The sequence below is a fragment of the Ranitomeya imitator genome, chromosome 10 (assembly GCF_032444005.1).
Source record: "Ranitomeya imitator isolate aRanImi1 chromosome 10, aRanImi1.pri, whole genome shotgun sequence".
In the NCBI taxonomy this organism is placed as follows: Eukaryota; Metazoa; Chordata; class Amphibia; order Anura; family Dendrobatidae; genus Ranitomeya; species Ranitomeya imitator.
The window spans coordinates 128,333,184-128,359,654 of record NC_091291.1 but is presented as its reverse complement, the minus strand read 5'-3'; the positions used below and the strand labels follow the sequence as shown (position 1 = coordinate 128,359,654).

Sequence of the window (26,471 nt, the reverse complement as noted above, 5' to 3'; positions counted from 1 at the left end):
GATGACATGCCAACTACCTGATTACCGCAGCCAATTACTGGCCTCAACGCTGATGTTAGCCGGCCGGGGTGGAAATCTCTTCTTCTACTTCTAGAGTAGGACACCAAATAACGGCATGCGATGGAACACGCCATGATACATTTTCGCACGACTTCCATATGAATATATAAGAAGATAAACACTCCGGTCCTATGAAATACATATCAGATTACCCTAGGGGCACGTAGATTTCTATGGGTGACCGAAAACGGTTATGTATGTCGCATCGACAATACGAGCGTAAGCCCTTAAGGGGGAGATTAAAGGAAAGGCGAGAGGTTCTCGGGTCATATTTGTCTATAGCTCAGAATGTGGTGTCGTTCAGATGTTCCTGTTTCTCGCAAACGTTCTTTCCATATTTTTCACGTACCCATTATAGTCTATGGAGCTGTTCACACGTCAGTCTTTTTTTTGCCAAACAAGCATCTGCCAAAAAACCCAAATCTGAACACTCAATTCTATAAGTAGGTGAAAAATTCAATCTTTGCTAGTAAAAGTTCGAGAAACTTCTGTCAGTTTTTCGTTAATGAGAAAAACCGATGAAACACTGATGGAAGAAACTGACCAAAGGATCAAACACTGATAAAAGTCTGATCAAAAATACTGATGATAAACTGACGTTTTTCAGGTATGAAAATTAAAAAAAAAAAAATGGGTGTGTGAATGAGGCCATAGGGTCGGGTATTCCTCATGCTCACAGTTATACTGTCTCAGTTAGTAAATGTGACAATGGAAAAATAGAATGCACGTTATTGATACTCTCCGAAGAAAGGGGTTGTGCCCCCGTTACATATAGATGTAATTATACTGGATTTGGGTAGTTTAGCATCAATAATCTATGAGGCGACAGAAGGACACATTCTCTCTCTCGTGTCCTACAGGTTTCTAAAAAATAATAATGATAATGTGAAGAGTCCCGAGGCTACAGGTATACGGCATCGCGACTTCTGTTTGTAATAGGATTCAATTGTTTGTGACAGCGAGAATAATGCGGACGGCCTCGAAATACAGGTACGGTCTGTAAGACAAGGTGCATGAAAAAAAACAGCACTACAAAGAAAACATGAATTAAGTTAACCCAACATTAAAGGGTTAATCCCATTCTTCATTGATTGATACAGTCAGATCGTGCTTGCAATAACAAGCGTTTTTGCAATTTACTGCTTGTTAAAATTCGCAGCCGTTTTTGAGATATTAACACGTTTCTTTTCTCGTTGCCTTGGAGACCGACCACCGCTGCTGATTAGCGTGTAAGCACTCGATGGTTTTAGGAGGTGACTGCTCGCTTCAGTGATCCTTTCCAGCTTCAAAACAGTGCTTAGAATCTCTATGAAAAAGAGCTTGTAAGCGCTACGCATGGTTACCATCTAGCAGCGGCGGACGGTCTCCAATGCAACAAGGTGTAAAGAAAATAAAAGTGATGCAAATTTTAATAAACATTAATTTAATGACATTTTAAGAAACGTGCCGGTGAATCCTGACTGTGAACGGCACCGCACACTGTCAGGATTAACAAGCGCTCAGTCACATAAAAGTGACTGCAGACTTTTAGCAGCAGTCTGGACAACCCCTTTAATTTTCCAAAATTTTCCAAAAATTTTCACCAAGGTTTTGGAAAAATGTGACAAAACCGTAAAATCCGAATTCAACATGTGAACCCTGCCCTGGCTGGATTTCTGCAGGCCCTGGTTTGTATGTTAGATAATGGCAACCAAAATTGATAATTGCGGTCTGGGGCCCCTTCCAGCTGCAGTGTGCACCTGCTCAAAAATGCTTTACGGAAACAATTGAAGCATTCTCCTCTTTCACCATCGTGACAACTGCTCAAAACGGCAATACTGGGAGGTGTGTATGGATATTTCTATGTTCTATCCATGGATAAAAATCGTAGACACATAGAGAAAAGCAAAAAGCCAGCTCACCAGGCAGCTACAGCAGGTGCACGGAACTTCCACGTTGATCCACGTAGTATAAATAGAAAGACGAAAAAGGGGGGTATGTTCCAGCTCCAAAGATTAAAATTAAGTCCTTTATTGATACATGATAAAAGCGTAAGCTGAATAACTCTCCACAGCACAATAGGAAACGAGCTACGCGTTTCGATCTTTGCAGATCTTTGTCAGACAAAGATCTGCAAAGATCGAAACGCGTAGCTCGTTTCCTATTGTGCTGTGGAGAGTTATTCAGCTTACGCTTTTATCATGTATCAATAAAGGACTTAATTTTAATCTTTGGAGCTGGAACATACCCCCTTTTTTCGTCTTTCGATAAAAACCGTAGACTGATCTTTAAACCGGGTCTGTCGGCAGATTTCCCAATGCAAACTGAATACGTTGTTAAATAGATCTCTTACGCCTGATGAGGCTGGTTTACTTACTTTGGAAATCCATGGCAGAATGGCTTTTATATGTCCTGATGTTAAAATAAGAATATAAAATAGCAAGACCGCTCATGAGCCCAAGTGTATTCAGTTTCTGCAGCTCGTACTGAGCAGTGTGAGACCTCAGCGGGGAGGAGGGACACTGAGGAGCTGGCAATCAGGCTGGGTGAATTTAAAATTTTCGACAGCCATTTTCACGAGGATTTTCAAAGTAAGTACATCAGTCTTTTCAGGTCCCAGAGTTCTGTAATGTATACAGTCTGCTGGCAACAGACTCACGTTCCTTCATCTTCATCAAGAGGACTACTATCTGTAGTTCTGAAGACATTTTGGCCACACAGTAGACCTCATTGTACTCGTCCTCTGGTTCTGCACACTTCTCCCCTGGAGCCATGTCAATGAATTGCAGCTCGTGGGCAATTTCCAGTAAGGTTGACCAGAATAAATATGGTTTTTGCCCTACGTGACCTTGTGACACCACTGATGCTTACTAGACACATGTCAACATTATAAGACGGGAGAGGAGCAACATCTGGATAAAACTCGCTTGTGAAATAATATATACAATGCACTTTATTAAAAAAAACAAAACTCTTAATACTTTAAAGAATAGCCGTCATTTTAATTTTAATTTCCTATCTCATTTGTACAAATGAAAATAGGCAACTTTTGTAATATATCTTATGGGAGAAATGTGCTTTGTGTTTCCCCTGGACTCTTCATTCATTCTCAATATTTGGATAAAATCTGTAGACTCTATATTCAGTGAGGACAGAGCTTCCCATTAATGAGATAGGAAATGACAGTTGGTGCTTTTAAAATGCTATGAAGGAGAAAGATTCCGCTCCAGTTACATTTCTCCATAGAACTTTATGAGCACTAACCGTCATCTCCCTATCTCAGTGATGGGAAAGTTCTATAAATCCCATCCAATGTGCTTCTAGTGTAGAACGCAGCGTTTTGTATACAGAGCAGGTGAGCTGCTATTCCGGATCGTGGTCGCGTACCCTAAATCATTATATGTCTTCGGTAAAATAGTGGATACGATTGTATCCGGTGTAGACAATGCAAAGCACAATCCAGGCTAAGGATAAGGCCGGTATGGCCCCACACATATTAGACTAACGCCACTGATATTGACAGGTTCGACCAACAGCAAAACCAAAGAAATGAGCCTGATCATAAGCTAGTAGGCATGCAGCGTGTAAGAGCGTGTTCACACTGTGGCCATTTAACAGACAAAACCTAAGATAAAAACAAAATGAGCAGATACATGCTCTCATACACATATATACCAAATTATGTTCCGGCTCATTTCTTTGGTTTTTCTGTACTTTTTTGTACTTTTTTTTGTACAAGCAGGGAATAGCCCCCTTTTGGGTCAGACATTTCATTTATATAATTTCCCATGGGCAGGTGTCTGAGCAGTCGGACCCCGGTCCTGCTCTGCCCCATCTACATTCAGATGCATGTAGAAAAGCCGCGGAGACACCATCACGTGTTTCTCAACGCAAGCAATAAATAGCCAGGTCTTTCACCAGGAAGGAACAACCACGGGAAGGGCAGCATCCAAAAAGGAAAACCACCTATGCCAAAACATGGTATCCATGTTTTCTACTCCACACTCCACACATCAGTTTCCTACTCCACACTGATGAGGGGCAAATACCCCGAAACAGCTGTCTGTGGATGGATACCATGGTTTGGCATAGGTGGTTTTCCTTTTTGGATGCTGCCCTTCCCGTGGTTGTTCCTTCCCGGTGAAAGACCTGGCTATTTATTGCTTGCGTTGAGAAACACGTGATGGTGTCTCCGCGGTGTTGGATGTTTTGATATCCCCGAGGTCATTCATCCTTATGTTTATAGTCCATCTACATTCAGGTCATCTGACACAAGGTGACGTCTTGATACTAGAGGATATGTACAACGTTCCCACCTTACTGGTCCAATAATGAAATGTATGCAGAGCGTGTGAAGACTGGATCCAAGGAGCCTTCAGATGGGACGGTTCTACTGGATGGCCCAGATCATGATACAACCGGTCTAAAGACACATTATAACATGTTCTCATATTGTATGAAGTCAGAAACCCTCCCGAAAGTCAAATGTTTACATCCCGGAGTCTCTGGAATTTAGGGAGAGTTGGCTGCCAGGCATACACTGCTGTTTGCATACAGCTCTTATCTAATATTTGCATTTTTCCTGCAGGCTTTTCTTCATTAGAAGAATAGCGGGTACATTTGGGTTCAGGTGTAGAAATAATTTGTTGTTAGGGGATGTAATGGGGGCAAAACGTATGCACTAAAATATTCTACCAGAGCTGATCTGTATCAATGGTCATAAAAAAATGTAGAAATTTTATTTTGGCCACTGCGTGTTTTGCCTTTGTTTTTTCTACAATTTTACAGAATATTCCCATTTTGGACATTGACGTTATAACTGTCTGTCCTACCTCTGAGACCCACACTTCTCTTGGGTGTTGTGCACAGTTCTCTCCACTCGATGGCCAAGAGTCAGTTAATTTTCCACATCATATAGCCCCATTTTTAGGGGGAGGTTTTTTTTCCTTATCTTGTGTGTTTACCTGTTTGTTTGTTTTTTTACATACCCACAAATAATCATGAATTTTAAATGACCATGCATTAGAGTAGAAACAAAGTAATGCTTCTGTCCCTAAACAGCGCCACCTCTTGTCCAGGGGACTTTTCTGGTACTGCAGCTAAATTCCATTCTCAATATAAAGGAATGGTAAAATCAATGAAATGATCACTAGAGTCATGAAGGATATCACTACAACTGCTACATTTTGGTCTTAATTAACTGGGATCCCCCATTTTATGGAGCTCTGGGGCTCCCAGCAGTAAGATTCTCACCCCTGTATCTGTTGCACGACTACCCCATGATTGCACTCAATGCAAAATCTCCAACAGGAGCCCCAGTCTGTAATAGTATTGGTCATAGTATATGGGCCAAAGGTGTAGTAGATGGTACGTTATCCCCAAAGAACGAAGCTCTGGAACCCATAAAATACTGCCTTGAATGGAGATGCACCAGCTCAACCTCTGTTCCGTCATTGTCTATGGGACTGCTGGAGAAAGCCGAGTACAGCGCTCCACTAAGGCAATCCCATGGTCAATGACAGAGCTGAGGATGTGCGACTTCACTCCCTTCATCACGGTGGTCCCGAAGCTCCAGACCTTGTTCTTGGGATAAAGGGATTGGTAAATTATTCGCTCCATAAATACTATCGAGCTGGAATACTCCTTCTCTTGCCATTCACATGTCCGTAATTTTTCTTGGTCCGTGGAAAATTCCGGAGATGTCTGCTTTTGATCAAAATCGGCAAAGAAAGTCAACGGGTCCGTGAAAAAAATTGGACCATCCAATTTTCAGAGACTGTCAGAAAGGAGAAAGCGGAGAAACTTTTTTTATTATTATTATTAATATTTCTCCACATACGAGAAAAAGGAATGAGGCTATGTGCACACTTTGCGGATTTTGCTGCGGATCCGCAGCACTTTCCCATAAGTTTACAGTACAATGTAAACCTATGGGAAACAAAAAAACGCAGTGCACACGCTGCGGGAAAAAAAACGCGCGGAAACGCAGCGGATTACATTTCGCAGCACGTCACTTCTTTTCTGCGGATTTTCACCTGCTCCAATAGGAAAATGCAGATGAAAATCCGCAGAAGAAACCGCAGTAAAAACCGCGATAAATCCGCAGTAAAAAACCGCACTGCGGATTTTGGAACATTCCGCAGTGGAATCCGCAAAGTGTGCACATAGCCTGACACTCTGATCACAATAATTGGTACGATTTTCCCGTATGTGGAAACATTGGACATTGGGTCAGTATTGGTCAGTATTGGGACCTGTTCTCTTCAACATATTCATTAATGATCTGGTAGAAGGTTTACACAGTAAAATATCGATATTTGCAGATGATACAAAACTATGTAAAGCAGTTAATACAAGAGAACATAGTAACATAGTAACATAGTAACATAGTTAGTAAGGCCGAAAAAAGACATTTGTCCATCCAGTTCAGCCTATATTCCAAGAAGATAGTATTCTGCTACAGATGGATCTGGATAAGTTGGAAACTTGGGCTGAAAGGTGGCAGATGAGGTTTAACAATGATAAATGTAAGGTTATACACATGGGAAGAGGGAATCAATATCACCATTACACACTGAACGGGAAACCACTGGGTAAATCTGACAGGGAGAAGGACTTGGGGATCCTAGTTAATGATAAACTTACCTGGAGCAGCCAGTGCCAGGCAGCAGCTGCCAAGGCAAACAGGATCATGGGGTGCATTAACCCCTTCATGACCGGGGGATTTTTCGTTTTTCCGTGTTCGTTTTTCGCTCCCCTCCTTCCCAGAGCCATAACTTTTTTATTTTTCCGTCAATTTGGCCATGTGAGGGCTTATTGTTTTGCGGGACGAGTTGTACTTTTGAACGACATCATTGGTTTTAGCATGTCGTGTACTAGAAAACGGGAAAAAAATTCCAAGTGCGGTGAAATTGCAAAAAAAGTGCAATCCCACATTGATTTTTTGTTTGGCTTTTTTGCTAGGTTCACTAAATGCTAAAAATGACCTACCATTATGATTCTCCAGGTCATTACGAGTTCATAGACACCAAACATGACTAGGTTATTTTTTATCTAAGTGGTGAAAAAAAATTCCAAACTTTGCTAAAAAAAAAAAAAAAAAATTGCGCCATTTTCCGATACTCGTAGCGTCTCCATTTTTCATCATCTGGGGTCGGTTGAGGGCTTATTTTTTGCGTGCCGAGATGACGTTTTTAATGATAGCATTTCGGTGCAGATACGTTCTTTTGATCGCCCGTTATTGCATTTTAATGCAATGTCGCGGCGACCAAAAAAACGTAATTCTGGCGTTTCGAGTTTTTTTCCTGCTACGCTGTTTAGCGATCAGGTTAATACTTTTTTTTATTTGATAGATCGGGCGATTCTGAGCGCGGCGATACCAAATATGCGTAGATTTGATATTTTTTTTATTGATTTATTTTGATTGGGGCGAAAGGGGGGTGATTTAAACTTTTATGTTTTTTTTATTTTTTTCACATTTTTTTAAACTTTTTTTTTTAACTTTTGCCATGCTTCAATAGCCTCCATGAGAGGCTAGAAGCAGGCACAACCCGATCGGCTCTGCTACACAGCAGCGATCTGCTGATCGCTGCTATGTAGCAGAATTGCACGTGTGCTGTGAGCGCCGACCACAGGGTGGCGCTCACAGCGACGGGCAATCAGTAACCATAGAGGTCTCAAGGACCTCTATGGTTACAATATACAAGTATCGCCGACCCCGATCATGTGACGGGGTCGGCGATGACGTCATTTCCGGCCGCCCGGCCGGAAGCGGTAGTTAAATGCCGCTGTCTGCGTTTGACAGCGGCATTTAACTAGTTAATAGGTGCGGGCAGATCGCGATTCTGCCCGCGCCTATTACGGGCACATGTCAGCTGTTCAAAACAGCTGACATGTCCCGGCTTTGGTGCGGGCTCACCGCGGAGCCCTGCATCAAAGCAGGGGAGCCGGCATCGGACGGTATAGTACGTCCGATGCCGGTAAGGGGTTAAAAGAGGTCTGGATACACATGATGAGAGCATTATACTGCCTCTGTACAAATCCCTAGTTAGACCGCACATGGAGTACTGTGTCCAATTTTGGGCACCGGTGCTCAGGAAGGATATAATGGAACTAGAGAGAGTACAAAGGAGGGCAACAAAATTAATAAAGGGGATGGGAGAACTACAATACCCAGATAGATTAGCGAAATTAGGATTATTTAGTCTAGAAAAAAGACGACTGAGGGGCGATCTAATAACCATGTATAAGTATATAAGGGGACAATACAAATATCTCGCTGAGGATCTGTTTATACCAAGGAAGGTGACGGGCACAAGGGGGCATTCTTTGCGTCTGGAGGAGAGAAGGTTTTTCCACCAACATAGAAGAGGATTCTTTACTGTTAGGGCAGTGAGAATCTGGAATTGCTTGCCTGAGGAGGTGGTGATGGCGAACTCAGTCGAGGGGTTCAAGAGAGGCCTGGATGTCTTCCTGGAGCAGAACAATATTGTATCATACAATTATTAGGTTCTGTAGAAGGACGTAGATCTGGGTATTTATTATGATGGAATATAGGCTGAACTGGATGGACAAATGTCTTTATTCGGCCTTACTAACTATGTTACTATGAATGAGACCTAAATTGAAGCCCCCCCATGTTTCTCCATGTGGAGCAGAACAACAACTCCCAACATGTCCCGGCAGACCATCATCCGATGACATGGACAACTTTTGTGTTATTATATACTGATTGTCCAGGACCGTGGAGTAAAGCTGCACCGGGGATATGGGGCAATTGTGACTAGTTCTCCCCTTGTCCCCAATTCACACTGGGCTGTCAGCCTCAGTCCAGGCTGTGCGGAGAGCAGTGAGGCGGGTGTGTCACCCGTGCAGGCTGCAGTCACAGGGTGACACCCACAGTCACACCCGTGGGAGCGGAAGTGAGGATGAGGAGGAGGTCAGTGCTCGTCCCTCTGCTCAGTGCGGATCAGGAGAGCAAGTGATCGGGATGGGGAACCTGAGCTGTGTACCGCAGCCGCACCGCCAGCTGAGATACTCCTTCTCCAGGAAGAACTCCATGCAGGGCAAAGAGTAAGTGCCCCCATCACACCTCTGTCCTGCCAAACACTGCGAGGAAAAAGTTTAGCAAAAGTTTGTTAAAACTTTATATAAAGGTTCTATCAGCCCTGATTGTCATTAGAATTCCATTTCCGACTTGTAATCGAACCTTATGTATAAATGAAGTGATCAGATTGAATTCTTGGGGGAAGAAATTTATTTTTAGTATATTTAATATATATTAATAATGATAAAATGTGTATGTGTGTGTGATTTTATATATATATATATATATATATATATATATATATATATAATGTTTTTGTTTTTTCTTTATTTGATAAGAATTGTAGTAGAAAGATACAGGAATGAAGGATCAGAGGTGCTCACAGATGTAACATTATTTCTTAAATATTTCCCCTTATGTTCTGCTTAACACATAATGTAACGTTTGTCTGATCTTCCTAGAAGATACAATGGTGGCGCAGATCTTACAAATTCTTAAGAATTCCTGTCCATGAATGGAAATCCAATCTATAATAATAATAATAATTTTTATTTATATAGCGCCAACATATTCCGCAGCGCTTTACAAATTATAGAGGGGACTTGTACAGACAATAGACATTACAGCAATCTATGGGATCATTTCACAGTCTTGTGATCAAAACAATATCACTGTATAATTGTTTTATATGAGATCGATGAAAAAAGTGCAAAGAAAAAGAAATAAGTGAAAAGTGCCGTCTCTGATGTGTGCGGTTACATTCCCACCATGAGTATTAGGCTATGTTCTCACACTGCGTTTTTGGAGAGTTCTTGACGCTATTGCGTTTTTATCTTTTATGTTGCAGATTTTGGGTGCAGAAATCTGCAGCATCAAACACCGGCCAAGCAGCTCATTGTGGCGGTGTTGGGTGCGCCGGGTGATTTAAAGGGGAACAGAGCAGAAGTTGTGGGAAAGTTTCTGGAGTCAGTTGGGAGTGTGGTCCAAGTGGTTGGGAAGTTCGTTGCTTTGTGTTGGGTTATTTGCATATCTATTGTATGTTTCCCTGGAGCAGGAGGGGGACACACTGGAGAGTTTAGACTTGTGGAGTGAAAAGAAACTTTGTAACGCTTTCATAACACAACTTTTTTTTGGCAGCTTCCAAATGGATCTGGCAAGGATCTTATGTGGTTAGTTACTGTCAGACCCTACTCTCTATTCTTTGGGAGGGGATATATATATATATATCTCTATACACATGGTTGTCTGAGCAGAACATGTGTGCTGGTGTATAGGGGAGGGGGGCGGCTGCCAGTAAAGCATTTTCAGCTGCCAGTTATGCTCAACAGAAAAGCTGCCACTTAATACTTAGAGAGGCTCCGACCTCAGACTGTAGCAAGTAGTGAAGTGTAATTGCTTCCCTCTTCTTTAAAGGGAACCGTCAATTGATTTAACAATCAAGTGGTGTTAAACTACTTCTGAGAAACTCTTCTCCCTGTTTAAAGTATACATATGCCAACTACTGCTACTCCAAGGGCCGCGCGGGCAGTGCCGTCCGTTTTGGAGGGCCGCGCGGGCAGTGCTGTCCGTTTTGGAGGGCCGCGCGGGCAGTGCCGTCCGTTTTGGAGGGCCGCGCGGGCAGTGCCGTCCGTTTTGGAGGGCCGCGCGGGCAGTGCCGTCCGTTTTGGAGGGCCGCGTGGGCAGTGCCGTCCGTTTTGGAGGGCCGCGTGGGCAGTGCCGTCCGTTTTGGAGGGCCGCGTGGGCAGTGCCGTCCGGTTTGGAGGGCCGCGTGGGCAGTGCCGTCCGGTTTGGAGGGCCGCGTGGGCAGTGCCGTCCGGTTTGGAGGGCCGCGCAGGCAGTGCCGTCCAGTTTGGAGGGCCGCGCGGGCAGTGCCGTCCGTTTTGGAGGGGCCTATACCACTGCTAGTTGAGCATTCTTATGGCAGCATCTGGCACAAAAAAGGTGTCGTGGTCTCTGCTTGTTGTGTGGATGCCATCGGGGAGGTCTTGGAATAACTTTTCCTGGCTTGAGGGACTGTAGGACTTGTCACCTGCTCCGCCCAGATGACCCTTTCAAAGCGTCATTGGCATATTGTGCATGCACAGTTTTTTTTTGCAAAATGCTAGAATGCCAGGTTATATGGTCAGAAAACTATTACAGTATGATATAATAGTACGGTACTGGTTCAATGTAGGAAAATCAAGTGACTGGTTGTCTTTAAAGTGAATCTGCCAGTAGGATGAACCCTCCCAAGCCGTCTATATGAGCCTGCAGGTCATAGGAAGCTGAATACAATGATACTGTTATATCTGCGATCCGATGTCTTATTTTAGAGAGAACCACGTTTTTCTTAATATGTAAATGAGCTTTTAAGATCTACGGGCCGGACATAGATCTCCCTGAGAATCTGCCTCCGGAGCTTATTGTAAATGAAAGGGGGCATTACCAGTGTGAGACATGTAGATCAGGAGAGCGGACTGTCAGTCATTACATGTCTCACACTGGTAACTCCTCCTCTAAGCTCTGGAGGCAGATTCTCGGGGAGATCTATGTCCGGCCCATAGATCTTAACAGCTTATTTACATATTAAGAGGATCATGGATTTCTCTGGAATAAGAGATCGGATCGCAGATATCAAGGTATCGTTTTATTCAGCTCCGAGTGACCTACATGCCCATACAGACGGCTTGGGAGGATTGATCTTACTGACAGATTCCTTTTAAAGCAATGGTGGGTGAAAACTGGGGGCCTTACCTGTATCCAAACGCTGCATGATTTATAAAGGATCTCTTGCATAACACATTTTTGTTCTTGTTTTTCTCTTTTTCCCATATTTGATTCTATTGTGTTAATGTTACAAAGTATTTTTGACCCAAGATGCACAATGGCCGACGTAAAGCATAAATTATACTTTCACCCCCCCCCAGGTGTAAGTGCCATTGAAAAGCCGCACTACGACATTTCCCACTAATGGCTTCCTTTGTACACCAGCCTCTGCTAGGAAAGTATAATTATTTTCTAAATGTAATTAATTACCAGTTTTACACGTGAGGTTAATTTGATGGAGATTAAAGGGTTACTGAACTTTAACCTCCCGCCTCCAAAAAAAAAAAAAATGATAATGCATTTACCATGCCGATAGTTTTCGGACAGTTAAAATGCAGGGACAATGAAGCCTGAGGGGTCTTACCATCCCCCGCCCCACTGTTACTATAGGCAGAACTATTTGCCCTAATTGTGCTACATTAAGGCAATGGCATGTCCTCGTGTGGCGCGAAAGATCTGGACTGATACTAATATATTTGATATTCCTGGAGAATATCCACAGAGGTCTAGTTTTCTCCTAGATAGACAGCGCCTCCCTTACAAATAGGCGGTGTCTGGTACTGCAGCTTAGCTTCATTGAAGTCAATGGAGTGGAGCTGCAATACCAATCAACACCATTGGCAAAAATCACTTTTTTTTTTTCTTTTTTTTTTTTTCTTTTTTACTCTTAGGGTATGTTCACACATTGAGTATTTGCAGTAAAAATATCTGTATTTGTTGGCAGGAAAAACTCTAAAATATGCATATTTTTTACATGCGGTTTCTTTTTTTTGGTTGCAAATTTTTCTCCATTCGTATGGGTGAAATCTGCAGCAAAGATGCTGAAAGAATTGACATGCTGCAGATTTAAGGCTATGTGCACACGTTAAGTATTCATTTTGTGCAGATATTTCTGCAGCTTAAAATGCGTGCGCTTTTGGTGCCGATTTTTACCCACTCATTAGGGCATGTGCACGCATTGCGTTTTTTTTTTTAGGTGGTTTTAATTCAAATTTTCAGCTGCGTCTTACAGTACCAGCGAAAAAAAAAACAAAACAAAAAAAAAAACGCAGGTATCAGGTTCTGTTTGACATTAAACTTGGATATGAAATTCTGTTGCACCAGCAATTGCCCTCGTTGGCAGGCTGAGAGCTGAGGACGTACTGGTGTGTCTGCCGGACCCGTCATGGTAGAAGATCCGTCCAAGTAAAATATGAAATGACCTTCCCATTCGGAGCAGGGGTGGGGTGCACGATCTTATCTGCACTTACTCATTCTGATCTGTCTATTTACTGCCGGTTACTAATCTGCCAGTGTCAGGTTTACTTCTGATACATTCTTCATGGGGGAAAATTCCAGCAGCTTTCGCATTGATTGCTGCAATGTTTATGGCGGCCACTAAAATCCTCTTATCAGTTTACTTCTGGCTCTCTGTAACCTTCGAAGTAATACAGAAAAAATGGCGATAAAGGAATATTTAACAAAAAATGTTTTAAGCACAATGTCAGATTTCTGCCCTTTCATCCCTTTATAATAACAAACGTTTGGCGTTTTGCATTAATCGTTCCCTGACCGTACAGTTTAGATATTATCGCCAGCACATCCAGTATCAATAACTGTTTTTAGGCTTGCATTTACCAGTGGCTGGGAAGGAACGTTCTCCCATGGAATTGACTCCTGCATGGAGCTTACATGGTAGCACAAGAAATCCATGGATGGTTAGGATGAAAGCTTTTTTTTTATACTGATTATTATGCTTAAACGTGCGCACATACCCCGACGGTGCCGATTTTCTGCACAGCAAATTCGGAACGTGTGCATTCACCCTTACGGAAGGTGTACGCAACAGTTTTCTCTCCATCCGAGAAAAAATGGTCCCATTTCTGCCGATCAGTGTTTGATCAGAGTGGCATGAGATTTTCTCGGAGATGAAGAGAAGAAGAAGAAAAAAAAGTGTCTCCACTTTTCCATTCTTTGTTTATGAAAATCGGACCACACTCAAATGTTTTTCACGGACCCATTGTTGATTTTGATCCAACACTTGACGTCTCCAATTTTTTTTTCTTCGATCTTTTCCTCGGACCGAATGATCAGACGCGTGCACAGCCCCATAGAATAACATGGGCATGAGTGCGATCCGTCAAAACCACTTGTCCGAGATAAGCGGTCGTGTGTGCGCGCCCTTACACGGGGGACGTTTGTGTCTCCGTATTATGACCACTACTCCTGGTCTGACGGGGATCTTCTAAGTTGTCATTTCAGTGTATTAGACCCAACCCAATACTGCACCCGGGATTTTCAATAGAAGCTAGATACAGATCGTTAGACGAAAAAAAATACACCGTATTAGTCTCCCAACAAAAAACGGAGCAAAAAAACAAACAAAACAAAGGTGATACATTTTGTCAGCAGGAAACATACGACTTGTCATAACATTGTGAAGCTCTTCCTGACACATGGGCTCATAACACTTTATTATAGGTCATAAAGTGTTAACGTTTTTGTAGCCACCGGTGTCAGCGTGACATTTCATAATAACATTGATGTATGTCTAGCGGTGAAAGGATTCCACGCAGCTGTCTCATCCATCCTCTCTTCACAGGCAGGACAGCAGAACTAAGTGGACTTATCTGTTCGGGAATGAAAGTGGTGTTGGAAGAGTGACGCATTCGGACAACATCCTGCACTACATCCCCGGGAAGGTAAGCGCTTGTGTCAACGATCCCAAGTAGCATGTGGCTGGCCGGGTTATTGACCTGCTGGGCTGGTAAGGCACTGGTGGACACAGACCCAAAAAAGACCCCTGGGCAAGAACAATTATGGGCCCTTTACAGTCCAATAGCTCATCACAATGCACAATTCCACCTGCTTTGGACGTGATCGTTGCCCTCTTCCCTCTTGGGTCCATGGTTGTACCAATGATATGTCCACCCCTAGGGTAAGGGTTAAGTCTGTTCCTGGATCCCTATCATACCTCTGCTCACTTGGATTTTGGGATGGCCCGCCGGTATAGTCATCATTCCTTAGTATTCCCATAGGAAAGGCGTTGTCGAAAATGGCCATACTAGTCCGAACGATTCCCTTTATACAAGGCTGAATCAAGGTTTTAAGGACTACTTCCAGTTTTGGAGTTGATCTATAGATTTGGTGTAGTATGTTATGAGAAATGAAAGTTACGTTGCAGATTTCCTGTGGCTTCACTGAGATCTATGTGGTTTTACGAGCGTCTACAGATTGTCCGCGTATCTCCTGACCGGCCTGTCCGTCATGGTGGTGAAAGCTGCCAGCCAGTCGGTGCACTGCGTTCCGAGTTCGGCACAATTTTATACCTTGGTCTGATGGTGCTCTTACATTACTTTTCGAATAAGTAGACCAGCCTCATCAGGTCTACAAATCTATATAATTATGTTTTGTATTGTGAAATCTGGTGACCGACTCACTTTAAGGAACACAAACGGCCATATTGGTTATGGTTTGTGACGGCGGATAACCACTAATTGTCCAGACCATTACATGCGGACATTGTCGGGAAGCCACCGTGAAATATAATTTCATCACACCTTCCCGAAACCATTGAGAAATAATCTGTTAAATTCTACAAAATAGTTTTGTTTGTTTTTATATGCTGGTAATGCACAGAACTCCACGCTTCATGAACTTTTAACGCTTTGTGAACATATGAAGGTAATGTTGCGACGTTGGGAGGTGGAGGGCTGACGATGATAATGGTGTTTGGGAACTCGGAAAAGGACACAAATGAGCTGTGCTGCTTCACTGGATTTATGGGGTCCTGAAAATTCAAAGCAACATTAAATATAAAGTGAGCGGCTAATGTCGGTCTCGCACATCCGACTTTCACAGTCCATGAATGGACCACAACGTTCGGACCGGCTAAAAGTCTCCTGATCTGAACTCAAGTCTTGGAAATGCCGATGAGGTTAATTTTGGGTCGGTCCGGACATCACGGTCCATACATGGATTGTGAAATTTGTATATGGAAAGCCGTCCTAAAGGATTTCTGTGTCTGAAAGTTGTAAGAAATCCTTAAAATGTTCTGTATATTCAGAATTGGTAGGCATTAAATACGTGTTACGGTAAATGGGTTTGGCCATAAGTGCAAAACTTTCTGGTCTGTACAAAAGATTGTCATTCTTGGCAGCTCACTTGATCCTGTGTAAGCAGAACTTGTGCTGCCGAGAACATGCACCGAGCGGTCTATTACTGATCGTTCGTTGCTCGTTGTTAAGCACAGTCCGTCTGTGTTAAAACGATCAGCGATCGGTAAATATTTACTGATCAGCGGTCGTTAAGCGCCATTAATGCGAACGCACCCCAAGGATGTGTGCTTCAGAAGCCGTCCAAAACTCTGTATTTTTCAAGTGAAAACCTACTTTATTTTAGGAGTTGTTGGAGGATTTTTTTTCTTCATAACCTTAAGTGCAAAAAAAAAAATGATAAAAATACTGAACATGTGAGCAGCAAAATGGTTTTACTATGGAAATGAAAAGGAAGAGTATTTCAAGCGTTTTTAAGCTTGTTTTTTTTTTTCTTTCTTTTTTTTTTTTCCATTTGGTGGACATGCTCTAAAAACTCCATAAACAAAATAAGAAAAAAAACCCATCTGCACCCAGCCTCGTAATAAAAGTTTTTTCTTATTATGAGACAACAGGTGTGCATGGCATTCGGATCACTTGAGGAGCATTCTGGCTTCTTGCACTTTCCATTGTTTCTTCTTTCCACCCTTCTCTGACAAAAGTGCGTTGGTGTCCCGGTTCCCCCATATATCGAGTGGAGAACATAGGGGACAAGTACAGGGATTGTTTTGCAGCACCTGGCTGGTTTCATGGTATGAGTCACCCTGTCTGCACTGTGGTTTCTGTGCCATATATCTCCATCCTACAGTCACATAGAAATCTGCTGACCTGGCCGTCTTCATGCCAGACTTTCACCTAAGAAGTTGCATTGTCTCCATATTTAGTTTCTGTCGGGGCCAGGTATATTTACAGGCTGAACTAGGAATTGACAAAAATATTTGCTTTGGGCTTTTTCAATCTATAGAGGGCAAAGGCTGTAAAATAAGAAATATATGGGGCTAATTTGGACAATAGACCTTGTGCCCTCAGCCATAAATGACAGTCAATGGTCGGTCACCTTTCAGATGACTCCAACCAAAAAGTAATTTAGGGATACTCTGCTCTGCAAGGGATACAACAAAGATGGCATCATTTTTTTTTTTCCGTCCTGTATCTATTAAGTTTTGATCCACAAATCTGAACGTATCTGCATTGTGGCACCAACAAAAGGAAAACAAAATGGGTACTTATGTCCATGTAAAATGTGGGCAAGAAACTTAAGACAAAAACCGCTGTCTGGATGAAGGCTTGGTGTTAGGAGTTTCCTTCCACCTGCTCTGTGCAATTTGGGAAAGTAAAGTATTGTTGATGATCCTATCACCGTGATTAGCTGGGTTCGGATAAACGTATTGTAAGGGGTTGATATGCTTAGCTGCATCTTCAGGTAGACACAGGAACGCTTTGGTAGTGAAATACCTGCTGGTTTATTAACCCTGCCGTTGTCTTCGGTCAAAAACTACCGACCTTGAACTTCAATATTCTTTAAAATATTCAAGATGCGGCTCTGAAGCCCGTGGCCGACCGACCCATCCTCATTTAAGTCAATCAACCACAAGTTTCAGAACCGCATCTTGAACACCCCAAAAAATACCAAAGTTCAAAATCGGTCTCCCCAGACCGAAGGCAACAGCAGGGTTAAAGTCGGCATACACCAAGGCAGGGTTCAGGAAAATTAAAAGCAGAGCCTTCCTGTCTTAACTGAAAACAAAACAAAGTACAACAAAGTCTTCTCTCTGCAGGTTTCACCCGCAGACACCTTGCAATGTCCTCAGCTCCTCCTGGAGCCATGTGTGAGTTCCTCCTCTCCCAAGGCATCACACAGACTGTCTATCATGTCCAGGTAATTAACCAGCAAAATGTGATGATCACCTGATCGTGACATCACCGCAGGTCCTGCTAGCACACATGTTGGTGTCAGCTCTGCAGGAGGAGATACGGTGCTCACATAAAACCAGCCCATGTATAAGTTTAAATTAACCCTCTCAGCAGGTAGCATGCTGGAGGCAAAAATATTCTGGTTCTGAAACACTGACCACAGTATGCACTGTGATTCTGTGACGGTATAAATAAGTCAGATTTTTATCCAGAAAACTCATCCAACTTTCATCTGCGTCCATTAATTTACATCCGTTTTTATACATCAATATGTAATTATCTTGGGAAACGAAAATATTAGTGGTAATTTTTTACCAATCGTATTAAAGCGGTTCTCCACTCAATAGGAAAATTTCCCTATGGGCAGCAACAGGGTAAAACAATAAATGGCGGCATCGTCACTCGTGTGTGCTGCTCCTTGCTCCAGTGGTGCCATCTGAAAAATACGGACACGATCGGGGCAAAAAGCACAAAACCGTGTCCCTTACATCTCCCTCTGCAATCTATGGCTTCGCTGGGGTTCTGTCTGACATTTTGCATAAACGCAGTGTGAACTGGGATGTAGTGCTCTATAATTACAAGTTATTTAGAGCTTCAGCCCATCAACAAAATCCATTCGTGAGCAGATGGCTCAGCTCCGCACGCGCCTCCAGAACCAGACCAGCGAGTTCTTCACCCATCACTCCTCTACTAATCGCAATAGAAGAGCAATTATCCGAATACTTGGATGAAAAGCCAAAAGCCAAGGGAAGGTAATGTTCAGCGTGTTTGCTTTTATGCAACACCGTGCAGGGAGGACGGGGCGTTAGTAATGCTGAGCGTCGTCCTTGACATCACAACTTGCACCTATATTGTTTCCTCTGGTTTAGTCATCTGTCTGTCATGTCGTACAAAGGAGCGGTATGAGAACGTCCGGATCCGGTCACCGGCTGCAGGGATCTGATTCATTGCTCTGGAGAGATCCTGTATCCAATCTATCTGTTTCTACGTGATCAGGTGTTCCCTGAAATGTAATCATGTGGGATTTTATAGGAAAAAGGGTGTGAGGCACAAGTATGTTCACCCTCACCACGCCTTATCCCACAGCACATAGCCTGGGAAAGGAGGTCACAAAAAAAAAATGTTTTACAGGAATGATAAGAAATCAACTAGATATTTCGCAATGGAGCAATCGATTAGGGTCGGACCTCTAGGACTCAACTGTCTTCAAAAACCCTGGTAATTGTCCCCCACAGCCCGTATCACGTTTTGTCCATGGGCAGTGACTGCACTTGTGCAGAAGATGGATTCCACTCATCACGTCTATGGCATGTCAGCTTATTATCTTAAGGGTATGTGCACGCATTCCGGATTTCTTGAGGGTTTTTTTTCGGCGTTTTTTTTGCGGCAAAAACGCTTAAACGCATACATTAAGCATCCCATCATTTTGAATGCATTCCGCAATTTTTGTGCACGTGCTGCATATTTTTTCCGCAATACAAACGCATTGTGGAAAAATACGCAGCATGGTCATTAATTTTGCGGATTTTTAGAGGATTTCCCGCTATTTAATGCATTGGGAAACTCCGGAAAAAAAAAACACGAAAAATCTGCCCAAAAATGCGAGATTGCCTTGCTCAGGCGTGTACTACGGAGGACAGAGAATTAACTTCAATCCAATATTGCGGCCAGCATGCAGCCAGCGGGTAAGGAAAGGGTGAATCAAACACCCGAAAACTCCGCCCATATGACCGAAAACCGGTCCCGCCAAATTCAGGTGACAGGTTCCCTTTAAAGTGCTATATACGAAACACATAATAAATAAAATACAAGTGGTCCCTTACATCTGCACCAGTGGTATGTCCGCCCTTGCCGTACACCCCTGCAGGGTATTATCCTTTTAACCATTAGGTTTATTTATCACCCAAGCAAAAAGCAATGTCCTTTAGAAATGTTATCGCCTGGTTGAGATGAGGGGTTGTATACGTCACTTTTGGGTTCATTTTCAAGAATAATGAGGAAGTTCTTGGTGATTCCCTTCTAGACCACCCTTGTGTGTTTGCCCATGCGGCACTCCAGCTGTGGTCGCGGGGTGACGCCGGTAGCAGTAGTCGGGGTGTCAGACTAATCCCTTATTTTAGGTCATGGCTGAGCGCTGCTCTGAGCCTGCTGCACCTTTATGTTTTCCCACTGTCTGTTCTCTGTGGCTCCAGTTCCGCTGAATGAAAAGTGTCAGGAGGGTAATTTCCTTCCATGTCCCCTAACTGAGGGATCAGGGCGTCATCCATCCTTTGTGTTGTTCAAAGTCGCCTTGGGCATAATATGCGCCCAAAAAATTAGATCTGCCCAATTTTTATTTTTTATGTATTTGCGTAATGGCCTGGAACACAACATGCATAAGTGACCGTGGGACTGGACCGAGAGATTTCTGCAGCAATGTGAATTCACCCCTAAAGGGCAGCTGATTTCTCCTGCTTTTTGTGAGAAAGAGATGAAGTTAAAGGGGGTTATCCAGGATTGGAGAAACATGTCCCATCTCCTCCAAAAACGCCTGTCTGCAGGCTGCGTGTGAGATTGCAGCTCGTCCTTTTGACTGCAGTGGAGCTAGGTAGTAATACCGGACATAACCTGTAGAAAAGGGTGGCGCTGTTTTTGGAAGTTAACAGACATTTGAAACTTTTTTTATTCTTTTATTTTTGCAACCGTCTTAAGTACAGATCTTCCAGCACATAAAAATCATATGTACGATCACGGAAGAGAATAGAGGTGGTCTGCAGGTCCTTGCCTCTGGGGTCATCATTGGAGCCCTCTGGACCCTTTAGTGCAAAACCGGCCACAGTGCCGTGCCCATGAGTGTGGCTGAGCCTGGCACTGCATCCCAGCCCCCCAAACCTTTGATCTACTGACTGGTGCGGGTCCAATGGTCGGCACCCGCTGCTCATACTAAATCCAAAAATTGCAAATCTTGAAAAACCACGTTATACATTAGTTGTGAGTGCGAGCTGCGTTTCTTATGTTGATCATGCCTTGTGTATCACATGGCGTGCCTCCATGTTATATCCATTTTTTTTTTTTTTTTCCTTTCAGCAGCTTCTGCAAAACTTGTTCTGCCCTTGGAATAATCCCGCTGCTACACTCCATTGCTTTAATTGGTTTCTGCCATTGTCCACTTTCACACAAGTATCAGGAGGAGACCACCCTCCACCGGCTCTGATCAATGGTCCGGACATAGGAGGGATTTGATGACTCGGGAGATTCATTTCGGACAAGTGTGTTTTGTTCTGTTACTCCTAAAGCCAATCCCTTACTGTGACGCTGTACACACTGGGCGGTTTCCTCGCTTTACTACTTCTGAGTTATTAGGATTTCTTCTCCTTTCACCTCCAAAGCGACACTAAATTTTTTGCCGGTCTATACTTAAAATGTGCTTCGTCTCATCTGCAGTCGCAGGATCGAACACTGAACAATGCTCAGGCTCAACCACTGTATATAGAGGTGTTATCAGTCATTGTACAGGAGGAGGAGGTGAGCTGTGGTATCTCCTATTGTGAATGGTGGGTCGTGTTATCTACTGTATATAGAGGAGTTATCAGTCATTATACAGGAGGAGGAGGTGAGCTGTGGTATGTCCTATTGTGAATAGATAAAACAAGATCCACCATTCACAATCTGTGATATCACAGCTCACCGCCTCCTCCTGTACAATGACTGATAGCACCTCTATATACAGTAGATAACACAAGATCCACCATTCACAATAGGTGATGTCACAGCTCACCTCCTCCTCCTGTACAATGACTGATAACTCCTCTATACAGTAGATAACACATGATCCACCATTTACCATGTGATATCACAGCTCACCTCCTCCCCAGTCTGTGCAATGACTGATAACACCTCTATATACAGTAGATAACACAGGATCCACCATTCACAATAGGTGATGTCACAGCTCACCTCCTCCTCCTGTACAATGACTGATAGCACCTCTATATACAGTAGATAACACAGGATCCACCATTCACAATAGGTGGTCACAGCTCACCTCCTCCTCCTGTACAATGACTGATAATACCTCTATATACAGTAGATAACACAGGATCCACCATTCACAATAGGTGGTCACAGCTCACCTCCTCCTCCTGTACAATGACTGATAACACCTATGTATACAGTAGATAACACATGATCCACCATTCACCATGTGATATCACAGCTCACCTCCTCCCCCTCCCAGCAAAATGACATTTTACTCAGAACAGAGGATGCCCAAAAATAATTGTATACAAGTAAATGGGGTCAGAGCCGGTGTATTGCTGATGATGTAAATGTGGTTGCTGAAAAGAACTGCAAGTAGGAGTCTAATATTAAGCCTATGTGTAAATTGCTAGATTACTGAATGTCTGTGAGGCTGCCCGAGTTGGGGTCAGGGCGCTCGTGGCCGTTCCATCCACTGCGGTCTTAGTGCAGACTGTGAAACGTGGAAGGGTGAAGTCGTGCTCTGATTTAACATGGCCATTGGCGTGACTCCTGCGTGAGGCTGGCTCATGATTGGCGACCATCTTGCTGGTTAATAGCACATGTATTATCTCCTGAATACACAGGATATTTGGGATGGGGCGTCTCTGGTATAGTCGTCCCCTGCAGATCTGCCCTGGGTGGTTCTGCACAGTGTGCACTGCGCATTCCTTGGCGGGGTGGAATGTTCCTTTCCCTAGTTCCACATTCCGTTCCCGCTGATCTATAGCTATTGCCAGAGCTTGGCTGGAGCCTGGGGAACCTGACCACGGCCGGCCCAGATGTGTCCACAGTGTGTAATGGAGGGTGTGAGACAATCGCCCAGTTACACGATTCACGAAAAATACGACTATTTGCTTTTTCTTACCCATAATTGAGGGGTATGTGTGTACGGGGGAGTCGGGTGAAATGGTAGTCATGGAGGTCAGTCTGGCATGTCTAAAGTTTATGGCCGACTGTAAAACCAAGGGATTGGGCATGTTGGATTTCATGAGGCTCAATCCTTATTTTTGTCCAGGAATCCGTAATGGAGGCGAATCGGGACACTGCCATTACACATGGCCAATCCAACCGAAATTGTCAGGATTAGCCAACATTCTATGTCGCCCCCCCCGGTATATTTATGGCATCAGGTGTCTCCCAAACTGAAGTCCTTAAATCCCAACTAATATATTCGAGAAAACTCAAGAATATCCGTGACCGAGTCCCGATCCGCACGAGCCACAGTGCCGCAGATCTCCCCCACCAGGGTCCTCAGAGATGGTGGTAAGACCCCTCGCTGGCCCATCCTCTCAGGGTCTGTGCTAGATCATGTAGCATTATCTCAGACATTAATGTGATAGAAGCCCAGTGATCCATGCAGTCCTTTCTCGGCTTCTGGCGTTCTGTTTGCGTCCAAACACAGAAGATTCGTTATTTTTGTTCATCTGTTGACTTTTGACAGCAGTCTGTCATCTGTAGAGGGAGCGCGGATTAGCTAGGCTTCTCCATGGCAGACATGAGGTGCGTCGTGCCATTAGGGCATCTATTGTCTAGCGCCTGAGGTCTGCGAGTTCTTCCACCGTCTTGCATCAGGCATGGACGTCCATCAACGCTGACGGCTCCTATGATGAGTAGTTAGAAGTTACAACATTGCTTAATAATGATAAACTGCTCATACTGAGCTCCCTGGTTCATAAATGTATTGCCATGAATACAGTGATGGATGAGTAATGGGAGAAAGGATGTACAGAAGTAATGAGACACATTCAATACATCGGTCCCATTGTCCCCAGTGTAAAACATCCAGCTCCTTGCAAAGCGGTCACTGATACCAGCGCAGTCCTATGTAAGGGTCACTAGCGTAACAAGTCCTTTCTTGACATTTCTTCCTTCCTAAATCTCCCCCCATCGTCAAATGGAAACAACCGCAGCAAATCGGCCACAAAGTGGCGACCCCGTAACGTTGCAGAGTGGGGCTGAGTGCTGAGGAACATAAGGCAGAAAAGTCAACAACGCCCTGCTGACTCCATAACTGCAGAGTCCAGACCTTCTCTGTTATATCATCAGCACAAACACTGCGCCCCCTCCCGGAGCTTCATGGCAGAGCAGGTGCATGCAGCCTTACATCACCAAGCACAATGCCAAGTGTCGGATGGAGTGATGTAAAGCCACCACCACTGGACTCTGGAGGAGACATGTCCTGTGCAGTGACGATCACACGTCTCTATCTGCATCTGACGGAGGAGTCTGGGTTTGGTGAATGTCAGGATTTCGCACCCATCAGACTGCATTGTGCCCCTGTACAGTTTGGAGGAGGGATAATGTTATGGGCTTGTTATCGGGGCTTGGCCTCTTTGATACAGCAAAGGGAAATCTTACTACTTCAGCACAAGACATGTTGGGCACTTGTAGCTCCCAGGTGTGTGGATAGAGTTTGGGATTCACCCTTTTCTATTCCCTTTGACTGTGCCCAGTGTACAAGATCCAAAATCTAGGGTTGAGCTTGGTAGTACCTGCATACTATTACATTGTCCTGTTCTTCTGAGTGTGTCACCACGGAACAGACAGACCAACAGTTGAGGGGTTTAATAACAGGAATCAGGTTCTCTTCGCAGGGAGGAAGCAATGGAAAATAACTAGCAATAAAACAGTGCAAAAATATGGGAGTCAAACAGTGTAACAGAAATAAGCAAGATTTCTTGAGAAAAGAACACTTATCAGTATGATGAGGACTTGCTTGAAGGGTCGTCCTCTCCAACATGGGCGCCTAGAAACAGCGGCAGTTGTTGTCCCTCTATTGTCCGTGGGCGGAGTAGTCTCTCGGAGCCTGCTGCCTGGGGTTTCGGGAGTTAATGTGAAATGCACAGGCTCTGAGTCTTTAGCTTTTACAGCAGAGCCTATCCTGGGAAAACGATGGTCAGTCTATTATTAAGTCTCTCACAAGGAATCAGGGGCTCTGCACTGATGCCGTGGGTACCAGGGGTCACAGTCTCTGTACTGATACCGCGGGTTCCAGGGGGTCGCAGTCTCTACACGGGTCTCAAAGCGCCCCTCTCCAGTCACAGCAGAGTCCGCTTTCATGTACTCACAAGATGCAGTCTTTCTGGGCAATCTCCCTGTATTTGTCCTCTGACCGGGAGCTCTCTCTCTCTCCCGGAGCGCAGCTGCACCCTGCTCTGACCGCTGCTCACGCTGCTCTGTTCCTTGCGCCCGCGCCTTTCCCGCTCTCTGCCCGGCTTCCTTCCTGTCCCAGTCTCTAAGTCTGCCCACTGGGGAACCTGTAGCACAGCTCAATGGTTCCAGGCACAGAGCCGAGAAGGTAACCGCCCCCGGACTCTTCCTGTGCTTCACCTCCTTACAACCGACCACATAAATCGTGGACCAACCCCATCCAATGCCTTTAGGATGAACTAGATCAGATATGGTGAGCCCGGCCTCTCCTCCGACATCAGGGTCTGACCTCACAAATGCTCTTCTTGATGATGGAGCAAAAAGTCCCATAAAGCTCTCCAAAGTCTAGTAGTTTCCGCTCTTCTGGGAAGACTTTGTTCTGCATAATCAGGACCAACTCCATGATATCACTGCCCATGGATGTACAATGGGAAGTCCTAAAATCTCCAGTAGGTGACGCAGTACTTTCCTCCATTTGGCATATATGAAATCAAGGTTTGCGTTATCAAACATGACCCTCTGCCTGTCCACTGACTGCAACACCCAACACATTACAGGTTGGCATGGAGGGAACCATTCTGACAAGACTTGCTCACAATGCAGTACCCTAATAGTGTTTGGTAAATGACTCCGGTGTCGGAGCGTCACTTTCCGAGGTGTCGTTGGTGTTTTATCCAGCCCTAGTGGAAGTTCTTCAGTCTTTGTCCCTCGGGTCAGCTCCCCGACAGGGTCCGAAGCCGCTGTACATCTGAGTCTCTGGTTACAGCACGTAAAGTTGAGCAGTAAAACCCAATTATAATCTTTTCCATCATCCGAAACTAATACAGAAGTTCCTGTCTGCACAAAATCGGGATAGGAAATGGATAAACGGGACTCCATAAAATCTGAGCTGCAGCCAAGTACCTTTTTTTTTTCTTTATTGTATGGCCACCGATTATATGTGAAACCGTAAACTTATTGACTGATGTTAGAAAGTTGTACCCCTTGATGTCTGCGGCGGCAGAGACCACCCTGGAGCTCTTCCATGAAGGCCTCGGGATTAGTGGGTCACTGTCAGCGATAGGCGTGGGGGCAGGATCGGCACAGCCACCTGAAACCAAACACTGGGTCAATCAAGTTCAGTCTTTTGAACTCAATCCCACTGACCGGAGAAATATTATCAGCATTTCTACGCAGGATATAGCTTTCATTACTAAGTCGGTCCCTAGAGACAGAGATTTAACTCCCAGTACAGGAAAAGTTGGAATATATATTTTTTTTCTTCTTCGAAATGATGACTCACGAACTTTGGTTGAATTCATTAAGCTGTAATGGACCATTATCGGTGCACAAAACCAAATCAGATTGAAGACTTATCTTGTGTAAACGCCGCTGTTCTCCTGAATCTGACGATGTTTATCTTTTGTTCCTGTGCCTCTGCGTTCCTGAGATATGGCACCATCCTT

The 26,471-nt window shown here is 44.1% G+C and overlaps 1 protein-coding gene across 1 annotated transcript in view; it reads left to right on the top strand.

Annotated features, from left to right (window-relative positions):
• Nucleotides 1–8,998: 8,998 nt before the first annotated feature.
• Nucleotides 8,999–26,471, top strand: part of PLEKHN1 (pleckstrin homology domain containing N1) — a 40,527-nt gene continuing 23,054 nt past the window's right edge. Inside the window, exons 1-2 of the mRNA XM_069741806.1 lie at nucleotides 8,999–9,111; nucleotides 14,472–14,571. Of these exons, the coding sequence (XP_069597907.1) occupies nucleotides 9,029–9,111; nucleotides 14,472–14,571 (183 nt within the window). The 5' untranslated portion in view covers nucleotides 8,999–9,028. The remainder of the gene's footprint in view (nucleotides 9,112–14,471; nucleotides 14,572–26,471) is intronic.